Below are 27087 nucleotides of genomic sequence, written 5' to 3'. Positions count from 1 at the left end.
AATGAGCATGGGTTTCGAAAAAGACGATCGTGTGTAACCCAGCTCGCGCTATTCGTCCACGAGACTCAGAGGGCCATAGTCACGGGTTCCCAGGTAGATGCCATGTTTCTCGACTTCCGCAAGGCGTTTGATACAGTTCCCCACAGTCGTTTAATGAACAAAGTAAGAGCATATGGACTATCAGACCAATTGTGTGATTGGACTGAAGAGTTCCTAGATAACAGAACGCAGCATGCCACTCTCAATGGAGAGAAGTCTTCCGAAGTAAGAGTGATTTCAGGTGCGCCGCTGGGGAGTGTCGTAGGATCGTTGCCATTCACAATATACATAAATGACCTTGTGAATTACATCGGAAGTTCACTGAGATTTTTTTCGGATGATGCTGTGGTATATCGAGAGGTTGTAACAATGGAAAATTGTACCGAAATGCAGGAGGATCTGCAGCGATTTGACGCATGGTGCAGGGAATGGCAATTGAATCTCAATGTAGACAATTGTAATGTGCTGCGAATACACAGAATGAAAGATCCCTTATCATTAGCTGCAATATAGCAGGTCAGCAACTGGAAGCAGTTAATTCCATAAATTATCTGGGAGTACGCATTAGGAGTGATTTAAAATGGAATGATCACATAAAGTTGATCGGCGGTAAAGCAGATGCCAGACTTAGAATCCTAAGGAAATGCAAACCGAAAACAAAGGAAGTAGGTTACAGTACGCTTGCTCGCCCACTGCTTGAATACTGTTCAGCAGTGTGGGATCCGTACCAGGTAGGGTTGATAGAAGAGATAGAGAAGATCCACTGAGAGCAGCGCGCTTCGTTACAGGATCATTTAGTAATCGCGAAAGCGTTACGGAGATGATAGATAAACTCCAGTGGAAGACTCTGCAGGAGAGACGCTCAGTAGCTCGGTACGGGCTTTTGTTGAAGTTTCGAGAACATACCTCCAACGAGGAGTCAAGCAGTATATTGCTCCCTCCTACGTATATCTCGCGAAGAGACCATGAGGATAAAATCAGGGAGATTAGAGCCCACACAGAGGCATACCGACAATCCTTCTTTCCACGAACAATACAAGATTGGAATAGAAGGGAGAACCGATAGAGGCACTCAAGGTACCCTCCGCCATACACCGTCAGGTGGCTTGCGGAGTATGGATGTAGATGTACAGTCTATTCACGGAGAGCTGGGACGAAACATAAACAGTGTCACGTGAGCGACTACGCTCGTTTCCAGAGAAAGCATTCGGTGTTCACGTGATACGTAGGGGTGTGGAAAATCCTTGGCGCACGCTTTGCGGCTGGCGGCGTTCGGCTGGCTGCCGAGCTGTCACAGCAGACCGTTAGAAACCTGGGCAACCATGTACGAAATAAATTTAACAATAATGTTACACTGAGTTCATTCTGTCGAAGCAGATTTATTTTCATTCAGGTTACTAACAAAACGCTACATTCAAACACAATTAATTGTTAATTTTAATAACAATACCAGTAATAATAATGATAAAGGACGAAACAAGGTTCACTCTGTCGAACTTGAACTGTTTTCATTGAGGTTTATAACAAATCGCTCATCTCTCTCTCCTCTATAATGCAGTCTAATTTCCACATTTGAGTTTCCACTCATAAAGGACAAACGGTTGCACTCATCGCATTCGGAAAAAACTACAAAATTAAATTCAAACCTTTCTGAAACTTTGCTCGCTTACACCCCCACAAAAAAATTGAAAGGGGAAAAGTTTGTCGCGTACTATATTTCGGATGATGATTTGGTAAAAGTTCTGCTTCAGACGTGATATTTTAATTTATTACTTCACTATTACTGACTCTATTGTGCAGAAAATTTGCGGACGTCATCAACATATAGTACTGAATGCAGTTATAAAAATATTTTGCTGTGCGGCACACAGTTTAGGAGACATGGCGTGATGAATATAGAGTAACGCGAAAAAACAACTTTTCCTGAAAGCTTAAATATTTCTCTTTTTCAGTGACAATAAATTTTAATGTAATGTAAAAAAAGGTGTCGGAAGGTAGTTCTCGGATCACTTTATCATGTTCAGGTGCCAAATTATAAAAAAAAACACGACTTTCATTTTTTAATTTCTGACGCCCCTGCCCTGTACACCCCTCGAAGGCAGCGCTGTGGTCACGCGCCTTGCCGTGTTTACAGTACGTGTCTTGTTTCGGTGAATGGAGTTATAGATGTAGATGTAGATGTCTAAGGGCTACTACCGAGCGAGGTGGCGCAGTGGTTAGCACACTGGACTCGCATTCGGGAGGACGACGGTTCAATCCCGGGTCCGGCCATCCTAATTTAGGTTTTCCGTGATCTCAAAATTGGTGTGTGTCGCTTCTTGTGGAACAGAAAAGCTGCAAATTATGCTGACTGGTGAACAACCTGCTGGACACGTATCACCGCTTAGGCTGCGTCGTGTAGCTCAAAATGCACTTCCTCCAATAGCATTGAGACTTTTTCCGGAAAACTGCTGTGGAACGAGTTATGAGCGTGGTGAGCGGTTCCGCCGAGACATACCGTATCGACAATGGAACGAAGACGCTACGATAGGTGCAACTGTTCAGTGCTTGTAGACCACTGTTGTCCCAGAACAGGACTATTGCAGACAAGCAAAAAGAATGCACCCTCATCTGTTAAGAGCCCAGGACCGCGTCTGAGAGATGTTTTTCCATTCACCAATATTTTTGTTGCTAAGTTAAATGTACTTCGTTTAAACCGCGTTTTCATTTCAGAAAATAACATTCAGACACTTTATAACAAACAGATATAATGTAATTAACTGGTATTGTACTACTGTGTATTTTCGAAAGTAGAGGTATGTACACTACTGGCCATTAAAATTGCTGCACCAAGAAGAAATGCAGATGATAAACTGGTATTCATTGGACAAATATATTATACTAGAACTGGCATGTGATTACATTTTCAAGCAATTTGTGCGCATAGATCCTGAGAAATCATTACCCAGAACAACCACCTCGTGCCGTAATAACGGCCTTGATACGCCTGGGCATTGGGTCAAACAGAGCAGCAGTCGAACATTTTCTGTATCCAGAAAGGCCCGTAAAGGACCTGCAACATGCAGTCTTGCGTTATCCTGCTGAAATGTCGGGTTTCGCAGGGATCGAATTAATGGTAGAGCCACGGGTCGTAACACATCCGAAATGTAGCGTCCACTGTTCAAAGTGCCGTTAGTGCGAACGAGAGGTGACCGAGACGTGTAACCAATGGCACCCCATACCATCAAGCCAGGTGATACGTCAGTACGGCGATGACGAATACACGCATGTGCGTTCACCGCGATGTCGCCAAACACGGATACGACCATCATGATGCTGTAAACAGAACCTGGATTCATCCGAAAAAATGATGTTTTGCCATTCATGCACCCAGGTTCGTCGTTGAGTACACCATTGCAGGCGCTTATGTCTGTGATGCAGCGTCAAGGGTAACCGCAGCCACAGTCTGTGAGCTGATAGTCCATGCTGCTGCAAACGTCGTCGAACTGTTCGTGCAAATGGTTGTTGTCTTGCAAACGCCCCAATCTGTTGACTCAAGGATTAAGACGTGGCTGCACGATCCGTTACAGCCATGCAGATAAGATGCCTGTCATCTCGACTGCTAGTGATACGAGGCCTTTGGGATCAAGCATGACCCTCCTGAACCCACCGATTCCATATGCTGCTAACAATCATTGGATCTCGACCAACGCGAGCAGCAATGTCGCGATATGACAAACCGCAATCGCAATAGGCTACAATCCGATCTTTATCAACGTCGGAAACATGATGGTACGCATTTCTCCTCCTTAGGCGAGGTATCACAACAACGTTTCACCAGGCAATGCCTGTCAGCTGCTGTTTGTGTATCAGAAATCGATTGGAAACTTTCCTCATGTCAGCATGTTGTAGGTGTCGCCACCGGCGCCAACCTTGTGTGAATGCTCTGAAAAGCTAATCATTTGCATAGCACAGCATCTTCTTCCCGTCGGTTAAATTTCGCGTCTGTAGCACGTCATCTTCGTGTTGTAGCAATTTTATTGGCCAGTAGTGCAAAAAAAAACTAGTAATAAATCTTTTCAAAGTCCACAAATTAGTAGAGATACAATTTAAGTCAAAAACTTGAGGTTTATAATTCTCTCTCACCCTCAATTAATATCGAAATGAGTATGCGACCTTCACAGGAAGTTAGTTTTAAAGAAATGTCAGACTTCTCGTGTGCTCCCAAGCGCTCATCCTTCCCGTTCATACATATTATTTTCTTCTTTTCATAATGTCGCAGAGAAAGGAGAATTGCTGATTGTTTTTTATCACTTGCTCCCTAACTGTATAGTTGGACGTGAGCATTGTTACACAACTGACCTCACCGAACTTTTATATTTGCATTGGCGCCCTTTTTGTAGTGCGCTTTAAGGAATGCATACTAGGAGACCAATGCTGACCAGCTAGCCTTCGTTACACGGGTCGGGGCGACTGACGCTGATGTGAACGCCGTCGGGAAATCCATCGTCAACGTCAACGTCGGCATGTGGGACGAGCTGGTTAACGTGGTTTTGAACTCTGACCGCTCTCCGGCAGCAGTTTTCAACTTTGTTTTCCTCATAAACCACACAGCTTCTATACGAAAATGGACACGCCTAAGATTTCTTCATAGGCTCTGTTAACACACACATTCCTCCCTTGTTTATATGCTACTCATGTTCTGTCTGTAGTGCGCTTAAACAAAAATTTCAGCATCGTGAACGCGTTATAAGACTAAGAGGAAAGATACTAGTCCAGTCAGTAAGGACATCATCTTACCGCTGACAATGAGCGCACTTGTATTTACATAACACCACATATTGCAGAAGTTACATCTATTAATTTAATAAAGCAGTCCCATAAATCTCTAGAAATGCGAAGGCGAATCAAAGGAAACCCAAATACAATGGAAAGTGAACCCGCTGTCCCCTGTTTCATAACATAGCGCCCCTACCTACTACAAAATGCTAAAGTTAAGCAGTGGGTGTCCTTACATGTTGTGTCACAGTCGTTTGAATCCTTAACAATGGATCGTTATGAATTGACATTTTGTTAAAACAAAGACTACCAGGAGCTACACGTTTTTGACAAATCTTCAACGCGCCATTGCCTTAAAGCCACGTACTTTCCCCAACTTACGAGAAAAAATACGAAAGCAACTAAGTACGGAAATACTTTAAACACGAATTAGACATTTTGAAACAAATGCTACCAATAACGACGTATTCACGAGAGATTCAGTGTGCTGGCGCTAAAGCTGTCGGAACACGCAACGAGGCAGCTAACACTGACGTGCATGCACATGGGATACCCCACGTCACGATACACTGACGTGTTACGTCGAGAGCTGGTTAACGTGTTGTTGCGCTCTCAGCGCTCTCCAGTTACAGTTGTCGGCTTTATTGGCTCCGAAACAGTACAGTCTGCTCACGAAAATTGACGCACGTGGAAGTCATACGTTAGCTCCATTAAAACGCACGTATCCTCTCTTGACCATAAGCTAGCGACGTTGTTCTTTCAGTGGTACAGATAAATAAAAACATCAATATCTATGAACTCGTATTCAAACAAAAATGAAAGTCACATGGCCACTCAGTAAGGGTATCAGCTTATAAAAGTGCACCAAATCGAAAAAAGCTCACTTCTAACAGAGAGCACACTTATATTCACGTATCACTGAAATATTAATGAAATTATTTCTGTCAATTTCATAGGGAAGTCCCACAACCTTTTAGAAAATACGAAGGTGAAGAAGTATATAGACAGCAGAACGCGTTCTATGTAACTATCCATTTACAATTCCCTAACACTGTTTTAAAGGGTTCCGGATAGATCTATCTTCACAATGATAAAATAGCGCTTATGAACAGCATGTTTTCTCAGAACGTGTTTCAGCTAGGAAGTTGGAACTTTTACTGGTTATGTATTGGAGTATGGCTACGACTTAACACAGAGATTTAAAAAATTTAAAAAAATCAGTTGTCCATTTTTTGTCTATACATTCAACAATACCCAGATTTTTGAAAAAAGGTTATGTTAAGAAACGCAGAAGGGGCTGTGAGATATTTCCTGAAAATTGGTTTGGTAGATCTTGAGAAAACATGTAATTTGAATGAAAAGATAAAACACTTGGGAACTGAGCGACAAAGTTTCGATTAACTTTTTACTGCATTCTAGATCGATAAGATGGATTACCTTCATTTTCTTCCAACTCCTCGTCCAGTTTCCTCTTTGTCCTCCACCAGTTTACTCTGGCTTGTATTTGTAGCCTACTGGCAGGCCTGTAAGCAAACCGAAGACGTTCCTTGTCCACAAAAAGCATTGTTCGTACCATGTTGAAACCTATCTTCATTCCCGTATTTCGAAATACGAGTACTTTGCATATTACAACGTTGCCATCATAGAAAGTAGAAACAGTGTTATACCCAACAAAGTGTTATATTCCAGGAAACATAGTCTTGGGGATTCTTGACCATACAACACTAATAACACTTTCATTCAAGTTCTGAGTTTTTCGATGAACAAACTTATTCAGCAGGTCAGGTAGTGCTAAGTCTCTGAAAACATTACCGCATCAGGCAGACTATGTTTATGAATAGAGACCGGATTGCATACGTTTGCATGTTGCATATGCGTTCCCATATTTGACTCCTTTTTTACCAATTATTGCATATTTTAAGTAAAAACTAGTGACGATGCATATTTTCGCTCTATGTTTACATTATTAAAAAATTTAGACCGGCGGTCTGTAGCTCGATCTAGTTTTGATGTCTCACAGACTGACCGCGACCTAGAACTGCGTGCAATCGCTAACCGAGCGGCCACTGTGTAGCGAAATCATTACAGAAGAGGAACAGAACAGGCATACAGAGTCAATGCTCGTGCGCCCGCGCTCCCGGTTAATCCCGTCTGCTGTCATATCTTACGCGTCGGCAACAATTAAACTACGCGCCGACCGCGGTAGCGGAGCGGTTCTAGGCGCTTCAGTCCGGAACCGCGCGGCTGCTACGGTCGCAAGTTCAAATCCTGCCCCGGGCATGGGTGTGTGAGATGTCCTTAGGTTTAAATAGTTCTAAGTCTAGGGGACTGATGACCTCCGATGTTAAGTCCAGTAGTTCCTAGAGCCAATTAAACTAAGTAAGATTTTAGTCGCACGTTTCACTTTAGCTTTCTGTTTACTTGTACACAGTCGAACGTGTTTATGGTGTGTAGTGTGTTACGTGTTGTGCGTCATGCCGCCCGAAAAAAGAAACGGCGTTTTGTGAATAGCTGACCATCCCGGAACATTTGCATATGATGAAATTGTTTTATATTGGCGAGTTTGGGAGAACAGTGTTTCGCGCAGAAAAAAAGCTTCAAATAGAGCAGCTTGTCAAGACAAGACTTCATATCCCAGGAATGCAGAAGAAGGAATCACGACAACAACTTGTGACAACAAACTGCAGTAGCAGCAATTTGTCCAAAGGTAAAACAGATCTGTGTGAAGTATTCATTGCAAGCTATATTCATCTTCAGAAACTTACAAACCATATCCTCAAAGGCTTCCTGCTTAAATAAAAATATACCAAATGAATCACCATTGTGTTAAAATTATGTTGTAGCGGCACCACCGTTTAGGATAGGGAAAGTTAGTTTTGTGCGATATTCTGAGCACAAGTTACAGCCAGGTGTGGGCCAGATTGCCGTGAGTTACGCATACTAATAGTTGCGAAGTAGGATAGAGACCACAGGGCCATCAAATTGTTAAAACAGTATGCGTAGCTGTTTTGCATGTTGCAAGTCGCATGCAGAAGGGGCCCACTGGCCAACCTACCGTATTATGGGTATGTGACGTGAAGCGGCGTGCTTGTCAAAACAGAGGCGCATAGCCGAGTGTAAATAGGTGCCATTTTCTAACAAGATTCATTGAAGTGTTGCAGCTCTGGTTCAAATGGTTCAAATGGCTCTGAGCACTATGGGACTTAACATCTGAGGTGATCAGTCCCCTAGAACTTAGGACTTCTTAAACCTAACCAACCTAAGGACATCACACACATCAATCCCCGAGGCAGGATTCGAACCTGCGACCGTAGCAGAAGCGCGGTTCCGAACTGAAGCGCCCAGAACCGCTCGGCCACCACGGCCGGCTATGGCAGCTCTCCTGGACGGCGGGGCGTGTCACACCACTGGCTACACACAGCAGCAGATGGGGTGCCGGCGTTCCAGTCCACAGCGGGTTGAGGCCGACGCGGTGTCACTAGCCAGCCAGCCAACGGCGTGCCACTTCACAGCTCGCAGATTCGGACGCCCAATCATGGGCGCTTGTCGTCGCCACGATCTCAGCCATGCCGGTGAGAGGAAGCAGCAGCTCACCACCTGCGGCTCACACCGAGCAGTGCTGACAATCAGTCAGCAGGGACGCAGACCGCTGAGCCAACTGTCGGCGCGTCCTGACGCCGTCACAATTCCGCGGCTGTCCGTGGCCGGCACGACACAGCATTGTGTTGCAAGAGGCCGCAGGGGTCCCCAACATTGTGGGGCCCTGTGACGCAGAGCAAGAGGAAAGAGAGCACTGTAGTTGGAAACAATAAATCACTTGAAAAGCTCAGACGAATCTTAATACAGCGCCTTCTACCTCTTCCCGCTACATTTGGTATTCCTGATACATTTAGCGTCTGACACCACTACAATGTACTGACAATTTACGTAAACGTCTGGAAGAAATACACAGTGAACTCAAGGACAGCATTATCTGGATATCAGTTGCCGAAACTACAGACTCTTGTCGGCGTTACATTGCAAATTTAGTTATTGGTGTTTTAAAAAAAAGAGCCTTCTTCTTCCTATTTAGCGGCCTGCAAAGGAATCGAAAAAATAAAATCATTCCACGATCGCCGGATTTGTGAATGGAGGGTATTAGAAAAATATTTCCAAAATCTCCTGCAGATGAAAGGTTGTTTGTGTTTATTTCAGATGCTGCTCTCTATATGATCAAGGCAGTAAAAACCCTTCAAGTATTTTATCACAACTTGATTCATGAGACGTGCTTTTCTCATGGAGTACATCGCCTTGCTGAAGAAGTACGTTCCACATTTATGAATGTAAATAAACTGATTTCATCCACAAAGAAAGTGTTTCTAAAGGCTCCTGCTCGTATAGAGACCTACAAAGAAAAACTACGAAATGTGCCTTTACCTTCTAATGGTACTTGAATTACGTAACAATTACGGTACCTCACCGCAACCTCTCGATACCAGCAATATTCTACCGTGTTTCTGTAAAATAGTTAACATATTTCTGTGACAACATTCAGATTTGATTTCATTAATGTAGAGGTACTTCGATTCATCGATATGTTTATATTGCAATGATATTATTATTATGTGTATTCTTTCTTTTGTCACTATGATCTTTGACGTACTTGTAACTCTGAATTTTGGGCGCGTAAGCTGTTATTAGACAGTCAAGTCGTGGTCGTCATGTTGAAAAGACGCAAACTGTAGTCAGTTTATGAAATGTGAACTTTAACAGTGAGGAAGATATTTTCAAGTATGTTTTATATTGTGAAGTGATGTGGCAACAAAAGTAATAAAAAAAGAAGTGGAACTTAAATTCGGAGTGCTGATTACTTTTTTTACATCGCCATTCTCTTAACTTGCAAAAGTTTAATCTTCAAAAGTTGGTTATGAAACACATCTATAAAACTTCTGAATATCGCGGAATAACACCTAGGCCTCTTTGCATCCGAGCTAGGAATCATCAGTACCTAGATTTTCGACTATTGAGCCATGAGTTCACAACGAGACCAGCGTGGGAAACTCGAAAAGATGAGTGCCTAGTTTATCCATTATTTCAAGAAATGACTTTATTAACTGTGCTCTAAAGACACCTGCCACATAATATAACTTAGTTTTTGCCCGAAAATGCAATATTTAGCAGCGTGAGCTTTGTTGTGGTAGGGCTGTCAGAACCTCCAGAACCAGTAGTAACTTCTTGGGGTAAGTGGATCAAAGCTGTGTTGTCTTACAATGAACATTTCGAGGCCTTTAGAAGCGCCGGCCGAGGTGGCCGAGAGGTTCTAGGAGCTGCAGTCGGGACCGCTACGGTCGCAGGTTCGAATCCTGCCTCGGGCATTGATGTGTGTGATGTCCTTAGGTTAGTTAGGTTTAAGTAGTTTTTAGTTCTAGGGGGCTGATGACCTCAGAAGTTAAGTCCCATAGAGCTCAGAGCCGTTTGAGCCATTAGAAAAGTAGTAGATGATTGCAATAATGCAGAGGCTTTGGGAGTTTGCCAGTGCAAGGAAGCTTTCAATGATTCCAGTGCTAAAAAGACATTTCTTTGATTAGCACCCGCTTTTCCCATATACCTGCAAGTATTGAAACTCAAGGTTTTGCATTGAATGAATCTATTCAGTTAATGAATAAAACCATTCTAGTGTAGTCCTCATTGACGGAGGCGTTCCCAAGAAAACTTAAAGAAATGTCCGAAAACATTTTAACATTTTAAACAATAACATAGGCTTTGAACCATTGTGCCAAATTGATAGTTTTATTAATGGGACGGGTGAACTTTTACCAGAACAATTAGTGCCAACATAGCATCCAAATTTAAATACTGATCATTTACCTTATTTGATGTAGAACGGTCCTTATCTGTTTATAAAAATGTTTTGAGTGATCGAAGATACAGTCTTACTACTGAACGTTTGGAACTGTACTTGGCCGTTTGTTTATAATAGTAGAAAAATGTAAAATTAATTGTAAATGATGTATTGGTCCAATAGTATTGATTAAAAGTTAATGCTGTTCAAAAAATTCGTGTTGGTTTGTTGTTTTTTAAAGAGCGTAGTACAGAGTTTTTGAACCTGCCCCTCTGTGTGCGATATATCTCGAAGTATATCCTGTACATATCGATTGTTTCGCATCTCCTTGTTAGCAGCAACAATAGCAAAGAGGGTATAATTCTTGAAACGCGGTATGTGTCCCCATATTACAAACTTTTAGAAAATAATTCCAAAAAGGCTCATTTCCTAACCTCTACCAGAAAGTACTCCGATAATAATATAAGCGTTCTAAGTGTACCGATTTTCGCGTGGCCGGCGCACTTCCTCGTAATCGATATGCACAGGTTCGAGTTGGAGTTATAATGCACGCAGTAACTACCATGCTTTTTTATTATTTGATCTTGCATATTTCGATACTTTTTATGCATTTTAAGCGTTTTTCATAAGTATTTGAATGCATATTTTAAAGTCTTTATAATGCATGTAATCCGGTCTCTATTTATGAGTGTACACTTCACCAGTTTGTTGTACTTACACCAATGTTTTCTCCTTTGGGACACAAGTAATGATGGGGATTTATATCGGTTGAGAAAATATGAAAAAAAAGAGTTCACACAGCCTTCTTCATTTCATCGACACTGTATGCTTTGCCTAATAGCCATTTTATAATAGTTCTGTATTTTGTCAAGTACACTATTAGTTAACTTTCCCTTCCCATCGAAGCCTTTACCATCACTGAGTTTTTGTTATTTGCACGAAGATTTCAGTCAACGATGTCTTGATCACATTCGTTTCTGTACGTGTCCAATATACTGCACTACACATCGCCATAGGACAATAATTCTTGAATACGTTTGAAACATTTAGAATGACCATCACCAAGGTAATTCACATTTTGCACATTACCACATGCAGGAGAACGTAGAAGTATATAGTAACGCAAACCACTTCCATTGCTCCAGTACTGCCACTATAGTTATCTGTGCAATTATTTTCATGTGTACCTTTATTTTGTTGTGTACACTTACAATATTTAGATATTACTGCTACATCTACAACTTTCCCTGTACACACACTGGTGGCAGATACTACACCATGAAGAGATGTGTGTCCCCATTTACGCCAGATACCATCGAATGGTACTGTCAAGTCTCTATTACTGCCTCTTCCTCAGGTTTTTTCACAGATTTTTTACAGGCATCTTCTACTTTATACCCAATAAACCTGATATAGCTCGTAAACATGGTTGGACGATTTGGAATATTCATGTCTAGGGAGTTTGGTGGCCTTCGGAAGAGTTTAAATTCAAGAGAGTGTTCCTGGAGCCACTCTGTAGCAGTTCTGGACGTGTGGAGTGCCCGTCAGAAAGCACACTGGACATCAACAAATTCAGGTGAACAGACAGGATGCTACTTGCGTGTCACCTGGCAGAGTCGTATCTAGACTATCAGGGGTCCCGTATCACGCCAACTGCACATGCACCACACCCTTACAGGGCTTACACCGGCTTGAACAGCCCCCCGCTGACATGCAGAGTCCATGGATTCATGATGTTGCATTCGTACCTTTACACATCCATTCTATCGATACAATTTGAAAGGAGACTCGTCCGACCAGGCAACATATATCCAGTGATCAACAGTCCAATATCGGTATTGCCGACGGCAGCGCCGTATTCCACCTGCTTACATATCTCTGCTTTTGAATACGCATGCCTGTACCAGTTTCTTTGGCGCTCCAGTGTACCGGGTGATCAAAGAGTGAGTATAAATTTGAAAACATAATAAATCACGGAATAATGTAGATAGAGAGGTTGAAACGTCCCCTTAGAAAAATTGTACAAGAATGTGCTTAAACTGACACACAATATCTTTGGCGCAACGCAATCTGACTTTCAGTAATCCCTACAAAAGAATGGCCCTGACTAACATTAACCTATACGTTTCACAAATCACTTACCTCACAAAAATCTTCGTTACTCGAACTACTGCAATACCGTGAGCGCCACTACTGCCAGCTAAATAAAAGATTCAAACTACTGAAGGCACTAACTACTGATAGGCATAGTTAGCAAATGAAAGATTTTGATAGAGAACAAGCAATGTATTTACATCAATAGTGTTCAAAAATGATAATATATATACAGCAGTTCATGACATCCATTCTTACAAACATACTGTTTCTGATGGACACACGTCCAGATCATCTGCTCTCAAAAATGCGCCATCTCACTTCCCCACATCCACCACTGCTGGCAGCTCACCTCCAACTGCGCAACGCTACGCGCTGTTAACAGCCAACAGCCCAACACTACAATAGCCAACAACAATGCAAACCAGCCACAGACTGCACACAGCACAGCCAGTGATTTTCATACAGAGCGCTACGTGGTGTTACCAATATAAAAACCTAAACAGCCTACTTACAAGGTACAAATTGACACACATGCTTGGAACGACATGGGATTTTATTAGAACCAAAGAAATACAAAAGTTCAAAAAATGTTTGACAGATGGCGCTTCATCTGATCAGAATAGCAATAATTAGCATAACAAAGTAAGACAAAGCAAAGATGATGTTCTTTCCAGGAAATGCTCAATATGTTCACCATCATTCCTCAACAATAGCTGTAGTCGATGAATAATGTTGTGAACATCACTGTAAAGCATGTCCAGACTTATGGTGAGCCATTGGCTTCGGATGTTGTTTTTCAGCATCCCTAGAGATGTCTGTCGATCACGATACACTTGCGACTTCAGGTAACCCCCAAAGCCAATGATCGCACGGACTGAGGTCTGGGGACCTGGGAGGCCAAGCATGACGAAAGTGGCGGCTGGGCACACGATCATCACCATACGACACGCGAAAGAGATCTTTCATGCATCTAGCAACATGGGGTGGTTCTGATAAAACCACATGTCATTTCAAGCATGTGTGTCAATTTTTACCTCTCTATCTACATTATTCCGTGGTTTATTAAGTTTTCAAATTTATACTGACTTTTTGATCACCCGGTACATTCACCGAGTGGAAGTTATAACATGAATCTCATGAAATACGATCTTCAACAAAACACGGCAAATACATTACAACGCCTCGCAAGTTCTCCCTGTGACGTAGGGAGCGTTAGTTTTCGTTACTGGTCCTACTTTACGTGGCAACTTTACGAAATTTTGTGTTCCAACTGGCTCAGTGTTTCCTTAACGTGAAATGCCAGGAAATGATCTCACAGAAAATCCGTGTAGTGACAGATGAAACTCGTCTCGTTTGACGACGGCTTGAGCCGCAGAGTGTCAAAGACTGTGTCACCGTCCAACGCTGCACCCTGGCGGCAGTCTGTTGTCACGGCCGGAATTAATCTGCGCGCCCAGCGCCCCGGGCGGCTCCACTGTGCGCCACTGTACACCTGGGCCCGGCCAGACTGGAGGGCCCGCCGGCGCGGCGCGGCGCGGCGCACTCGCAGATGAAGTGGCGCTGACCCTCATCAGGGTTGAGGGCCGGGCCGGCCTGATTAAACTGGCGCGCTGGCGGCGGCGGCGGCGGCGGCGGCGGCCGCAGCGGGCGGGCGGCGCCTCGTTTCACTTGCAGCGCGCGGCGGCTCTCGGGGCGGCCACTTCGCTCCCCTCGGCGCTAAACTGCGGACAAGGCTCGCGTTTCCCGCTTTTTATACGTGTAGGGACCGCGGCCACCCTGCCTTTGCCACCTCCGCAACCACGAGTCGGCAGGTGACCAGGGAGCTGTGCCTCATTTATTCAGCAAGTGGCGTAACGTTCATTTCTATGCGCCTTTATTCACAGTAAAACTAATGCGCCACGGATAAGATAGCCCAGATACTTGTAACCTCCCTCTTACTAATCGGCCTATCCTGCTTGCGATATAAAATATGACCGTGAATCGCGTGTATGCCCTATGGATGTTTTTCTAATTAGATAAGGCTAACTTCCGAAGAAGTGATATCGATAAGTAGGAGGAAAGTGTACAACCGACCTTTCTGATGGAAAGTGTACTAAAAATAAAAAGTAATTAAACCGAGGCCGGTCGGGGTGGCCGAGCGGTTCTGCGCGCTACAGTCTCGAACCGCGCGACAGCTTCGGTCGCAGGTTCGAATCCTGCCTCGGGCATGCATGTGTGTGATGTCCTTAGGTTAGTTAGGGTTAAGTACATCTAAGTTCTAGGGGACTGATGACCTCAGATGTTAAGTGCCATTGTGCTCAGAGCAAATTGAACTTTGCTGTGAAACTCGGGGCCGACAACGAAACTGTGTTGCTGGAACTGTTAATGTTGTTGAAGACGGTATCACCTTGTGGAGCCACGGCTAGTTACAGGAACGGGCAATCGTAATTAATACAGCCTCTGCCGCTCGTCCACTGTCCGTACTCCTGCTACTAGACACTTGGCCGGCGCGTGTACATGGTGCCGTCGAAAATGCTATTCTCTACTGCGAGAGCGTTAACACCACACTTCCTCACACTGCAAACGCTGGAACCCGTCTTCCTCTCTCCAGGAGCTCCGCGCAACAACTCTCTACCCAAAGATATTACCAGGCACAAGCCCTGCTATTACCGTTGCTAGTCGATGCAAATAACAATTCCTTTGGCTTTTTCCCAGAGCTTATAACTTTCACAGACTTCTACCTAAATTTGCACATACAGTGAAACAATGTCCTTACTCATTAAAAGAAAGCATTTAAATTACAAATATTTACATACAATTGAGAAAAAATTATATATCGGTAGCAGGTGCCACGCGTCCTGCATTTTCGGTGTTACATACTGTCTGCTGTCTACATTTGTGTTTGTCATATGATGTTCGTTCCTGGTCTTGATTTCCTCCAGAAGGAGACGGGGTGTAACTACATCATGTAAAATATTCGTTCACTCTATTACAATACATATATGAAAGTTTACTTAAGTTTATACAATACATATCCAAAGGAATGCTCTGAGTGCTTACAATCGTCTCTGAATATTAAGAGATGTCACTGTGGTTAGCACACTAGACTCGCATTCAGGAGGACAATGGTTCAACCCCACGTTTGACCATCCTAATATAAGTTTTCGTGATCTCCCTATATCGGATCAGGCAAATGCCCAGTTGGTTCCGTTGTTTCGGCACGGTCAACTACCTTCACAATCCATCCTTAATCTGATGGCACCGATGACCTCGCTATTTTGTCCCATCCCTCCCTACCCCCTTCCCCCGAATCAACCAACCAAAGGAATTAAAGACATTAGCTTCTGGTAGGCATTGATTTATATGATTGGGGAAAGTTGAATATTTACGCTGGACCACGATTCGAACCCATCTCCTCGAACCCTCCTGCTTACTTGGCAGATAGGTTGACCACTGCGCCATGCGGGCAAAGTAGTGAGAGCAACTGCACGGACTACACAAGCATGCCTCCCGTCAGACCAAAATTTTCAACTTGTACCAAGGGCTACTGATGTAGTGCCCCTGTTCATTACCCTCATTACTCGTGGCACCTCGCCGATCACCGTAAGATTTCGAGCCTGGTGCGCATCTGCACTGAAGCGTTTATTGGCCGTCATCGTCTTCATTATATGTGTGGTGTCTGCTCTTTTGGATATGTCCGAAAGCACAGACATGTCCGAAAGACACTTACACTCCTGGAAATGGAAAAAAGAACACATTGACACCGGTGTGTCAGACCCACCATACTTGCTCCGGACACTGCGAGAGGGCTGTACAAGCAATGATCACACGCACGGCACAGCGGACACACCAGGAACCGCGGTGTTGGCCGTCGAATGGCGCTAGCTGCGCAGCGTTTGTGCACCGCCGCCGTCAGTGTCAGCCAGTTTGCCATGGCATACGGAGCTCCATCGCAGTCTTTAACACTGGTAGCATGCCGCGACAGCGTGGACGTGAACCGTATGTGCAGTTGACGGACTTTGAGCGAGGGCGTATGGTGGGCATGCGGGAGGCCGGGTGGACGTACCGCCGAATTGCTCAACACGTGGGGCGTGAGGTCTCCACAGTACATCGATGTTGTCGCCAGTGGTCGGCGGAAGGTGCAAGTGCCCGTCGACCTGGGACCGGACCGCAGCGACGCACGGATGCACGCCAAGACCGTAGGATCCTACGCAGTGCCGTAGGGGACCGCACCGCCACTTCCCAGCAAATTAGGGACACTGTTGCTCCTGGGGTATCGGCGAGGACCATTCGCAACCGTCTCCATGAAGCTGGGCTACGGTCCCGCACACCGTTAGGCCGTCTTCCGCTCACGCCCCAACATCGTGCAGCCCGCCTCCAGTGGTGTCGCGACAGGCGTGAATGGAGGGACGAATGGAGACGTGTCGTCTTCAGTGATGAGAGTCGCTTCTGCCTTGGTGCCAATGATGGTCGTATGCGTGTTTGGCGCCGTGCAGGTGAGCGCCACAATCAGGACTGCATACGACCGAGGCACACAGGGCCAACGCCCGGCATCATGGTGTGGGGAGCGATCTCTTACACTGGCCGTACACCACTGGTGATCGTCGAGGGGACACTGAATAGTGCACGGTACATCCAAACCGTCATCGAACCCATCGTTCTACCATTCCTAGACCGGCAAGGGAACTTGCTGTTCCAACAGGACAATGCACGTCCGCATGTATCCCGTGCCACCCAACGTGCTCTAGAAGGTGTAAGTCAACTACCCTGGCCAGCAAGATCTCCGGATCTGTCCCCCATTGAGCATGTTTGGGACTGGATGAAGCGTCGTCTCACGCGGTCTGCACGTCCAGCACGAACGCTGGTCCAACTGAGGCGCCAGGTGGAAATGGCATGGCAAGCCGTTCCACAGGACTACATCCAGCATCTCTACGATCGTCTCCATGGGAGAATAGCAGCCTGCATTGCTGCGAAAGGTCGATATACACTGTACTAGTGCCGACATTGTGCATTCTCTGTTGCCTGTGTCTATGTGCCTGTGGTTCTGTCAGTGTGATCATGTGATGTATCTGACCCCAGGAATGTGTCAATAAAGTTTCCCCTTCCTGGGACAATGAACTCACGGTGTTCTTATTTCAATTTCCAGGAGTGTATATAATTTTACAAGACTTTTCACTTGAAGATTAACGGATATTATTTTCACATAAAATCTGCTTCACGCATTTAATACACTGTTAACCTATATAAAACGATGCTGTCGTCTTGATAGTGAGAGCGAACTGTGGCGTACGTTTTTCTCCTCAGCCGTAAGTGCAGAGTGCGCGGCCCTTGAATCCGGACAATTCTCAATTTTAATTTCCCGGCACGTCGTATCATATCGTAGTTCCGCCGGAGTTCACGATTGGTATTCTTGAAAGTCATAAGCATATAGTAAAGTCAAAACCTAAAAATGGTCAAGATGTTACGGACAAGTGCGGAGTAAAACCGAAGAGTCGCCATTATCAAAAGTCTTCGCGCCGGGCGTTCGTCCACCGAAATAGTTCGATTCCAACCGAGACCAACTGCTTACGATTCTGGACCAATGATATAATGCTTTGGAGACCTCTGTCGAAGGTTCTGCTAACGCGGCGAGTAAACCTCATTCGAGGAAACGCGTGTCGCGAGCTGCGGCCGTCATTGAAAAGGTTCAGTCGCTAATTTCGGAGGACCCGGAGCAATCGCTGAGGAAAGTGGGGATGGTATTGAACGTCAGAGAGCGAAAAATGCTTCGACTGGCAGAGGAGGACCTCTTATGGGCCATTTAGTTCAAAACTGGCTCTCGGATAACGTTGACGTGCTGTGGTGAAAGGAGTTCTGACCCCCGAATAGCCCGGATCTGAACCCCCTCGACTACTATGTTTGGAGCGTAGTCGAAAGATTTGCCAATAAGACAAGGCAGCCTAATATCGGATCTCTACGCACCGCTATCGAAGCAGCATTCCCGACTATGGACAGTCCTGTTTTAAAGAGTGCGTGCGATCGCTTCAGGACAAGATTGGAGGACGTCATTGCGGCTGAACGGGGTTACGTCGAATAATGTTACTCTTGGAAGATACCACTACTTACGTGAAAAACGATTTTAATTTTAATTTGTATTTTTTTAATAAATTTACTTTAAAAAAATGTAACTTTGATTTGTCCGAATTTTCGCGCCGCAGCCTGCAGACTGTCGATTACGATGGCGTAGCAAAGCTGTATGAGGCGTGGCTGCGCCTGCGTGGTTTGTTGTATGGTGCACACTACTTTTCGAACGACACCACAGATCGTATCCTCCAACATAGACGAGCACATTAGGTCGCCGTTTTGGGATTCGGGGATGCCCGACGGATTAACAGCAAGAGCAGATATGCCGACCAACCTTGGTGTGGTTCTCACATGGTTTCCGACATATAGCTGGGTGACCACCAAGCTGGTACTTAAGACCCCGTCAGTTACAAGATTCGCAAACTTTTCGAAAGCGTTCTAGCACTTTTCGTTCTCACACTGGATAACACTAGACGCAGACATATTGGGGACCAAAAATTCGTCTCGGAAGGAAGTGGAGGCAACAACGAAGGTATCCGGCCACCCTCTACCACTAAAACTGTCAAATACAGATTGACCTGCAGACCCTGTGTCCATAAGAAAGTAGAAGCGCTAGAGGACGGTATATATTTGCAAAATGACGTGCAGAGGAGTAATGAATGGCCAAGGATCTGGAAATTGTCCCCGAATGTAAAAGAAAAGTAACGCATTGATCATACACGGGAAAAGGAAGCCACTAATGTACGACTGCACTATTGATCGCAAATTGCTAGAAACAGTACCTACCGCAATAAATCTAGGAATATCTAATCAGAGCAGTCTTAAGCGGAGTGAGCACATAAAACAAATAGTAAGAAAAGCAGATACAAGACTGAAAATCATAGGAAGAATCACAGAAGTAACTCACCCACCAAGGAAGTGGTTTACAAGGAGCTTGTTCGACCGATTCTTGAGTATTGATCTTCAGTCTGGGACCCTTTACAGGTAGGACTGAAAGAACAGATAGAGAAGGTCCAACAGAGAGCGGAGCGTTTCGTCACGGGATCGTTTGAAGTTTACTATTGCAATTTCGAGGGACCACTTTCGGGGAAGAATCGGACATTACTTCCTCTCACGTACATCTCGCGACATGACCACGACGAGAAAGTTAGAGAAATTAGAACCAATACAGGGGTTTACCAACAATAATTCTTCCAAAGCGCCATTTTAGAGTGGAACAGGGGAGGGGAGATCAGTTGGTGGTAACGGGAACCCCTTCCACCACATGGGAAGCGGCGGGTTAATAATAATAAAAATCATAAGTAAGTATTAGAATTTCCGCCCGGTTACACGTGCTATCTAACGCACGGCTTTCTGGACTCGGAAGGAGCGCCTGGTCCCCGGCACGAATCCACACGGTGGATTTGTGTCGAGGTCCGGTGAGCCGGCTGGTCTGTGGATGGTTGTTAGGCGGTTTTCCATCTGTCTCGGCGAATGTGGGCTTGTTCCCCTTATTCCGCCTCAGCTACACTATGTCGGCGATTGCTGCGCAAACAAGATCTCCACGTACACGTACACCACCGTTACTCTTCCCTGCAAATATAGGAGTTACACTCGTGTCGTCTGTTGTGACACGTTCCCTGAGTGGGGGGGGGGGGGGGGGCAAGGGAGAGGAGGGGTGGTCCACCGGGGGCCGAACCACAGAATAAACCGGAAAGAATGGTTCGGTGTGGGGCGGCGGAGGGGTGAGGTGGACTGCAGTAGTCGTCATGGGGTTGTGGATCCCTGCGGCTGCGACGGGGATGGAGCCTCTCTGTCGTTTATAGGACCCCGGTTAACACACAATACATACAGTACAATACAATACAAATATTAGAATATTGTTCACCGTCTTTAACGAGAGTCTGGAAACCGTTTTTGTGGTCAGCCAGAAAGCAATGGAGATTATACTGACCATAATTTCCAGTCTGCAAATCCACATTCTTGTCCAGCCCACTGAAGAAAAAATGGTTAAAATGGCTCTGAGCACAATGGGACTTAACATATGTGGTCACCAGTCCCCTAGAACTTAGAACTACTTAAACCTAACTAATCTAAAGAAACCACACACATCCTTACCCGAGGCAGGATTCGAACTTGCGACCGTAGCGGTCACGCGATTCCAGGCTGTAGCGCCTAGAACCGCACGGCCACAGCGGCCGGCCACTAAAAGAAATGTTTCTGTTCTCTATTTACTACGCAGTATCAGCAACTATGATTATAAATGAATATTTTGAGTTCTAATTGATAGATATATTTGATCACCTTTCGCACGCACAACATACAAATATTCCTGACCATTATACTATTAATAAATCTCTCAGCACTATGAGCAGTTCAGAGGCGACCTTTTTGGTAAGTTCCCATTAAATGGTCTTTCGCCCTTAGTTTTGATAATCTAAATAACCGCTCGCCACAAAAGTGGAAAATAAGTGTCACCACTTGCCACGCGGATTTGTTAATATTAACGGCGACACACTAGCAGTTACGTCCGCGAAATCTAGGCGATCCAGGACGTTATAGAGTCCTCGGGATTTCATTTCCTGTTTGTACCGAAAACATGAGTTTAGTTGCGGTGTGGCTGTGACGTCATCCGAGGCATCACGTAGCCAAGCGTTTGACTGACGTGGATCGTATGATAGCTGGGTACGAATTGAAGTCTTTTCAAAAATCTAAATGATCCAGAATGATGTACAGTTCTCGCGAGTGCCCTTTGTATTCTTACTGAAAACGTGCGTTTAGTAACAGCCTGTCTCTGACGTAATCCGAGGCAGCGCGCACTCCGGCGTTTGAATTATGTGGACCGTACGGTAGCTGGGTGCTTAGTGAAGTTAAGTCTTTAGAATACTACCTTATCCATAAACTTCGGAGAAAACGCTTAGTGCGCAGTAGAATGTGGTTCTAGAAGGTTTGGGCAACTACCCATACAGCCAATGAGGTGATGGACCTTTTGAAAAGTAAGTTTCCTGGACGAGTAATCTCGCGTTTAAGGGATACCGGATGGCCAACACGCTCCCCTGATTTAACCGTTTGTGATTTTTTCTTGTGGGGTTTATAGAAATCCAGATTCTACACAAACAAGCGTCGCACATTGGGCGAACTTAAGCAGGCCATAACTGAAGATATCGCCATCCTGTCTCTTGCGTTGTTACGGAAGGTTTTCGGCAGTTTTGGTGCGAGATTGGAAGAGTAATTCATCACAGAAGGGCGCATTTTGAAGGACGTTATCTTCAAATCTTAAATCGATGAAATCGGTTATTCCAATGTTATTTTCTTTAGTTTCCATTAACACCATTCCATAATAACCAATAAAATATTTTTTATCACTCTAAAGATTAGTGTTATTTGTACTTTAAAACCGTCAGATCTTTTTGCTGCTTCTGTACTAACAGAGAGCAGTATGAAGAACTTTACCATTGCGCAGATTAAAGGAAAAAGTTTAGTATTTGAGGAATAGCATTCATTAAACCACCACTCCACCTACAGGCCACAAGAGGCCCAACGGGACCATCCGACCGCCGTGTCATCCTCAGTGGAGGATGCGGATAGGAGGGGCGTGGGATCAGCACACCGCTCTCCCGGTCGTTATGATGGTATTCTTGACCGAAGCCGCTACTCTTCGGTCGAGTAGCTCCTCAATTGGCATCACGAGGCTGAGTGCATCCCGAAAAATGGCAACAGCGCATGATGGCCCGGATGGTCACCCGCCCAAGTGCCAACCACGCCCGACAGCGCATAACATCGGTGATCGCACGGGAACCGGTGTAGCCACTGCGGCAAGGACAAGGCCGTTGCCATTCATTAAACACAGGCACAATTTTTTTCAAATTGCTCAAGTTTTGTTTTATTACGAGGACCAATTTCAAATCAATAGTGCTGCATCAGACTGAGTATTTTGTGTTACGTAAATACATGCAGCTTTGCTTTGGTTTAAAGTTATTTATTGACCGTTTACATTCTCACCATCAGAAAAGTTCAGTACAGGGCGAAGAGTATAAGCGACGAGGTAAGATGCACGTTCACATGCAATTCCCATTGTAAGAGTTGTGTTGTTCACATTAAAAACATAAATGCTTCGAATACGCTGGCGCGTTTCAAATTTCCGGAAAAAATCTCGCCGCAAGTTTGTTTTGGGAATAGTGCAGTCTCGTTTCGTCATGTGGTAGCCTCACCTCAGCACGCACTATTAACCGTGGGTGACCTTGGGTTTTTCCGGCGCCAGTGACGTTTTCAATGATGGACCATCGCTACCTGCTGGCCTCCTGGCAGCATGCCCTGTCATGTGCTCTGATGTCCGCCAGTCACGAACTGTGCAGCTGTCATCTGCTAGCCGCCTTAATCAAGTCAAGCAGTCCGAGGCAGCAGCTAACTCTCGCAGCGACCCTGCATCCGGTCAGCCTACAACAGGGCCGGCCTCGCGCAGCTTTTGATCGAGCCCAGAATGCTACCTCACAACGTGCAGGTAATTTCTACATCTACATCTACATCCATAATCCGCAAGCCACCTGACGGTGTGTGGCGGAGGGTACCTTGAGTACCTCTATCGGTTCTCCCTTCTATTCCAGCCTCGTATTGTTCGTGGAAAGAAGGATTGTCGGTATGCCTCTGTGTGGGCTCTAATCGCTCTGATTTTATCCTCATGGTCTCCTCGCGAGATATACGTAGGAGGGAGCAATATACTGCTTGACTCTTCGGTGAAGGTATGTTCTCGAAACTTTGACAAAAGCCCGTACCGAGCTACTGAGCGGCTCTCCTGCAGAGTCTTCCACTGGAATTTATCTATCATCTCCGTAACGCTTTCGCGATTACTAAATGATCCTGTAACGAAGCGCGCTGCTCTCCGTTGGATCTTCTCTATATCTTCTATCAACCCTATCTGGTACGGATCCCACACTGCTGAGCAGTATTCAAGCAGTGGGCGAACAAGCGTACTGTAACCTACTTCCATTGTTTTCGGACTGCATTTCCTTAGGATTCTTCCAATGAATCTCAGTCTGGCATCTGCTTTACCGACGATCAACATTATATGATCATTCCATTTTAAATCACTCCTAATGCGTACTCCCAGATAATTTATGGTATTTACTGCTTCCAGTTGCTGACTTGCTATTTTGTAGCTAAATGATAAGGGATCTTTCTTTCTGTGTATTCGCAGCACATTACACTTGTCTACATTGAGATTCAATTGCCATTCCCTGCACCATGCGTCAATTCGCTGCAGATCCTCCTGGATTTCGGTACAATTTTCCATTGTTACAATCTCTTGATACACCACAGCATCATCTGCAAAAAGCGTCAGTGAACTTCCGATGTCATCCACCAGGTCATTTATGTATATTGTGAATAGCAACGGTCCTATGACACTCCCCTGCGGCACACCTGAAATCACTCTTACTTCGGAAGACTTCTCTCCATTGAGAATGACATGCTGCGTCCTGTTATCTAGGAACTCCTCAATCCAATCACACAATTGGTCTGATAGTCCATATGCTCTTACTTTGTTCATTAAACGACTGTGGGGAACTGTATCGAACGCCTTGTAAAGGATAATTCCATAGTAATGTTGCATAGTTCGCAGTCGTTATCGAGAGTCATAATCAAGCAGTCATGACAAAAGACTCGGAACAAATTTGGAGATGCGCTGATGCTCGAGAGTGGTTTCTGGCAATGTCAGATATATTCAGTTCTCTAGAAACATTTCTTTTCGAGTCACCAGTTTTCTGACATTTGATGCGACCCGCAACCAAAACCTGCCACTTGCCTCCAGCGTCCTCAGTTGTTCGCGGGATGTATTCCAGTGTCTGTCTTTCACCCATAGTTCTTACCCACTACAGATCCCTCTGGTTTCATGGAGGTTACTCCTTGATGCTTTAACACATGTTCTGTCATGTTTTCCTTTATTAGTGTTTAACACGTGTGCCTTTCTTCACCGGTTGTGAGGACAACCTCGTCAACCGTTAGCAGTCAACCAGATTTTCCACATTATTCTCCCCAAACGCTTCGATTCTCTCCTTTTCTAGTTCTTCCACTGCCCACGCCTTCTATCGTAATATGGTGTGCTCCAAATGAACATTCTCGGACTTTTTTTCGTCATATTAAGGCCTCCCTGCAGGTTAGGCACAAGTAGATTTCTCTTGGCCAGGAATGCCATCTTTTCCTGTGTTAGCCTGCTTCTTATGTCCTGCTTGCTTCGTTTGTCATGCGTTATTCTGCATCCAAGGTAGCAGAATTACTTAGCTTTGTCTACTTCGTGATCACCTATCTTGATGTTAAATGTGTTGATATTCTCATTTCTGCTATTTCTCAATACGTTTGTCTTTTTCCTGTTTACTCTCAACACATATTCTGTGCTCATTAGGCATTTCATTTCATTCAACAGAGTCTGTAATTCTTCTTCAGTTTCACTAAGGATAGCATTTCTATCAGTGAATCTTATCACTCAAATCCTTTCACCCCGAATTTTTATTTTTGTGACTAAATAGATATCCTATAACTAAAACTGTCGTATAGTTCTGCAAAACTGATGAGCAAGAGATCTGGATTAGTAATTGATGGGTAAACGAGATTTCTTAAATCAGAGGCATGGAACGCGAGTATGATTGGAAACGAAGACTCAGTTAGCATTTAGCTTTCTGACGAGCTCTAGGATTCCATACACGGCACGTACCCCTGCCCTGCTCGGTGGCGCCCTTTGTCTCAGTGTAAGGGTTTGGCATTACAAACAGCAACCTGCCCCCTTAATAAGGAAGAAGAGACTGTGCCTCTTTCATCCGGACCTCTCGACGTCGCGATTTATTGATACTGGGGAGGAGCGTCGTTAGCAGGATGAAAAAGGAGGAAGACCTGGCCGCGCCGGGCCGGCGATGCCGGCGAACTTGGCTGACGTAATGAGATTCCGTTCTCCGGCGACGTCGGATGTCACGTCGGGTGCGAGCGCGAGCGCGCCCGCCGCTGCTACGGCCGCCGGCGGGTCGTTGGCGCTCCGCGTAATTAGAAGGATCACGGCCGCTGCCGGCAGACTCGACTCGTTAGTGTCCACTCGTGCCTTCCTGGAGGGCGCCTCCGCGCGGCACCGAGTTCGATTCGTGCGTTCAGCTTTCACGGAAATTCTCCCGTGCGTAGTAGGACGGAGGATAATTTTTATCCACCTGTTTTCTTCCAAATTATCAATGTTCGTCACTCGGAGCCATTTCATTTGCTTGAGCCACTATGCTGAAAGTGGAACTGAATATTTCCGGCCACTGGCATTTGCAGAGGTAGCGACTCCCGTAAAAAAAAAAAAAAAAAAAAAAAAAAAAAAAAAAAAAAAAAAAAAAAAAAAAAAAAAAAAAAAATCCTTACAAAAAGTGCAATTCACTGACCAATATTTTGACCAAGTTAACGGTGTCGCTATGGGAAGCCCTCTGTTTTCTGTGGTGGCCAATTATTTTATGGAGGACTCTGAAGAAAAAGCACTACAGTCAGCCACTCTCAAGCCCTGCTGTTTCCTGCATCTTCAGCATTTATATTCGCTCCATACAAATATTATGTCTACAACTTTGCTTCCGCCGTTTTGCAATAGACGGCAGTAGCGGCAAGTGGGGTGCAGGTGGTTCATCATTGGTGTAATAGAATAAGTTTAGGCATCTGTAAACATAATACCATAAAAACATTAGTTGATTTGTGATTGCATCGCCGACCGCAGTTGCCGAGCGGTTCTAGGCGCTTCTGTCTGGGCCCGCGCGACCGCTACGGTCGCAGTTTCGAATCCTGATTCGGGCATGGATGTGTGTGATGTCCTTAGGTTAGTTAGGTTTAAGTAGTTCTAAATTCTAGGGGACTGATGACCTAATATGTTAAGTCCCATAGTGCTCAGAGACATTTTAACCATTTTTGTGTGATTGCATCATAAGGTTATTCTCGATTAAGTACGTCAACTTACGTACCCATTTCTCGCCATTTGCGGGAAGTTTTAATTTTTTGCTTTAACATGAAGAAATCTACGGCTGTGGCTCTTAAAATGCTGGTATGACCAATGGTGAAGGAATTATTAGTAGAAGAACGCTCAGAGAATGTTTTCAACGCCTTAAGAACGGTGATTTTGATGTCGAAGACCAGTATGGCGGTGGGAGACACAACGTTTTCGTAGCTACAGAAACAGACTAAGACAGTCACAGCACATCATTATCAAAAGCAATTGATGCTTTCGAGCCCAGCACTGAAACACAAACGGCCACAATACAGCGATAGAAACGTAAAGGCAATTTTTCAGCAGGTCAGTGCTCGACCCCATGTCGCAAAACCCTTCAAAATATGCATGGAAACGTTGAAAT

General features: G+C 44.9%; 1 protein-coding gene across 1 annotated transcript; it reads right to left on the bottom strand.

Annotated features, from left to right (window-relative positions):
* Positions 1 to 14155: 14155 nt before the first annotated feature.
* LOC126101350 (CCAAT/enhancer-binding protein beta-like) lies at positions 14156 to 25970 on the bottom strand. Its single transcript, XM_049912019.1, has 2 exons — positions 25629 to 25970; positions 14156 to 14431 (listed from the first exon to the last, which is right to left on the bottom strand). The coding sequence occupies exons 1-2, from the start codon at positions 25968 to 25970 to the stop codon at positions 14156 to 14158; spliced, it is 618 nt and encodes a 205-aa protein (XP_049767976.1).
* Between the last annotated feature and the right edge of the window lie 1117 nt (positions 25971 to 27087).

This window comes from Schistocerca cancellata, chromosome 9, assembly GCF_023864275.1.
Source record: "Schistocerca cancellata isolate TAMUIC-IGC-003103 chromosome 9, iqSchCanc2.1, whole genome shotgun sequence".
Taxonomy (NCBI): Eukaryota; Metazoa; Arthropoda; class Insecta; order Orthoptera; family Acrididae; genus Schistocerca; species Schistocerca cancellata.
Note: the sequence above shows the minus strand (reverse complement) of the source record. Positions and strands in the feature narration are given on the sequence as shown.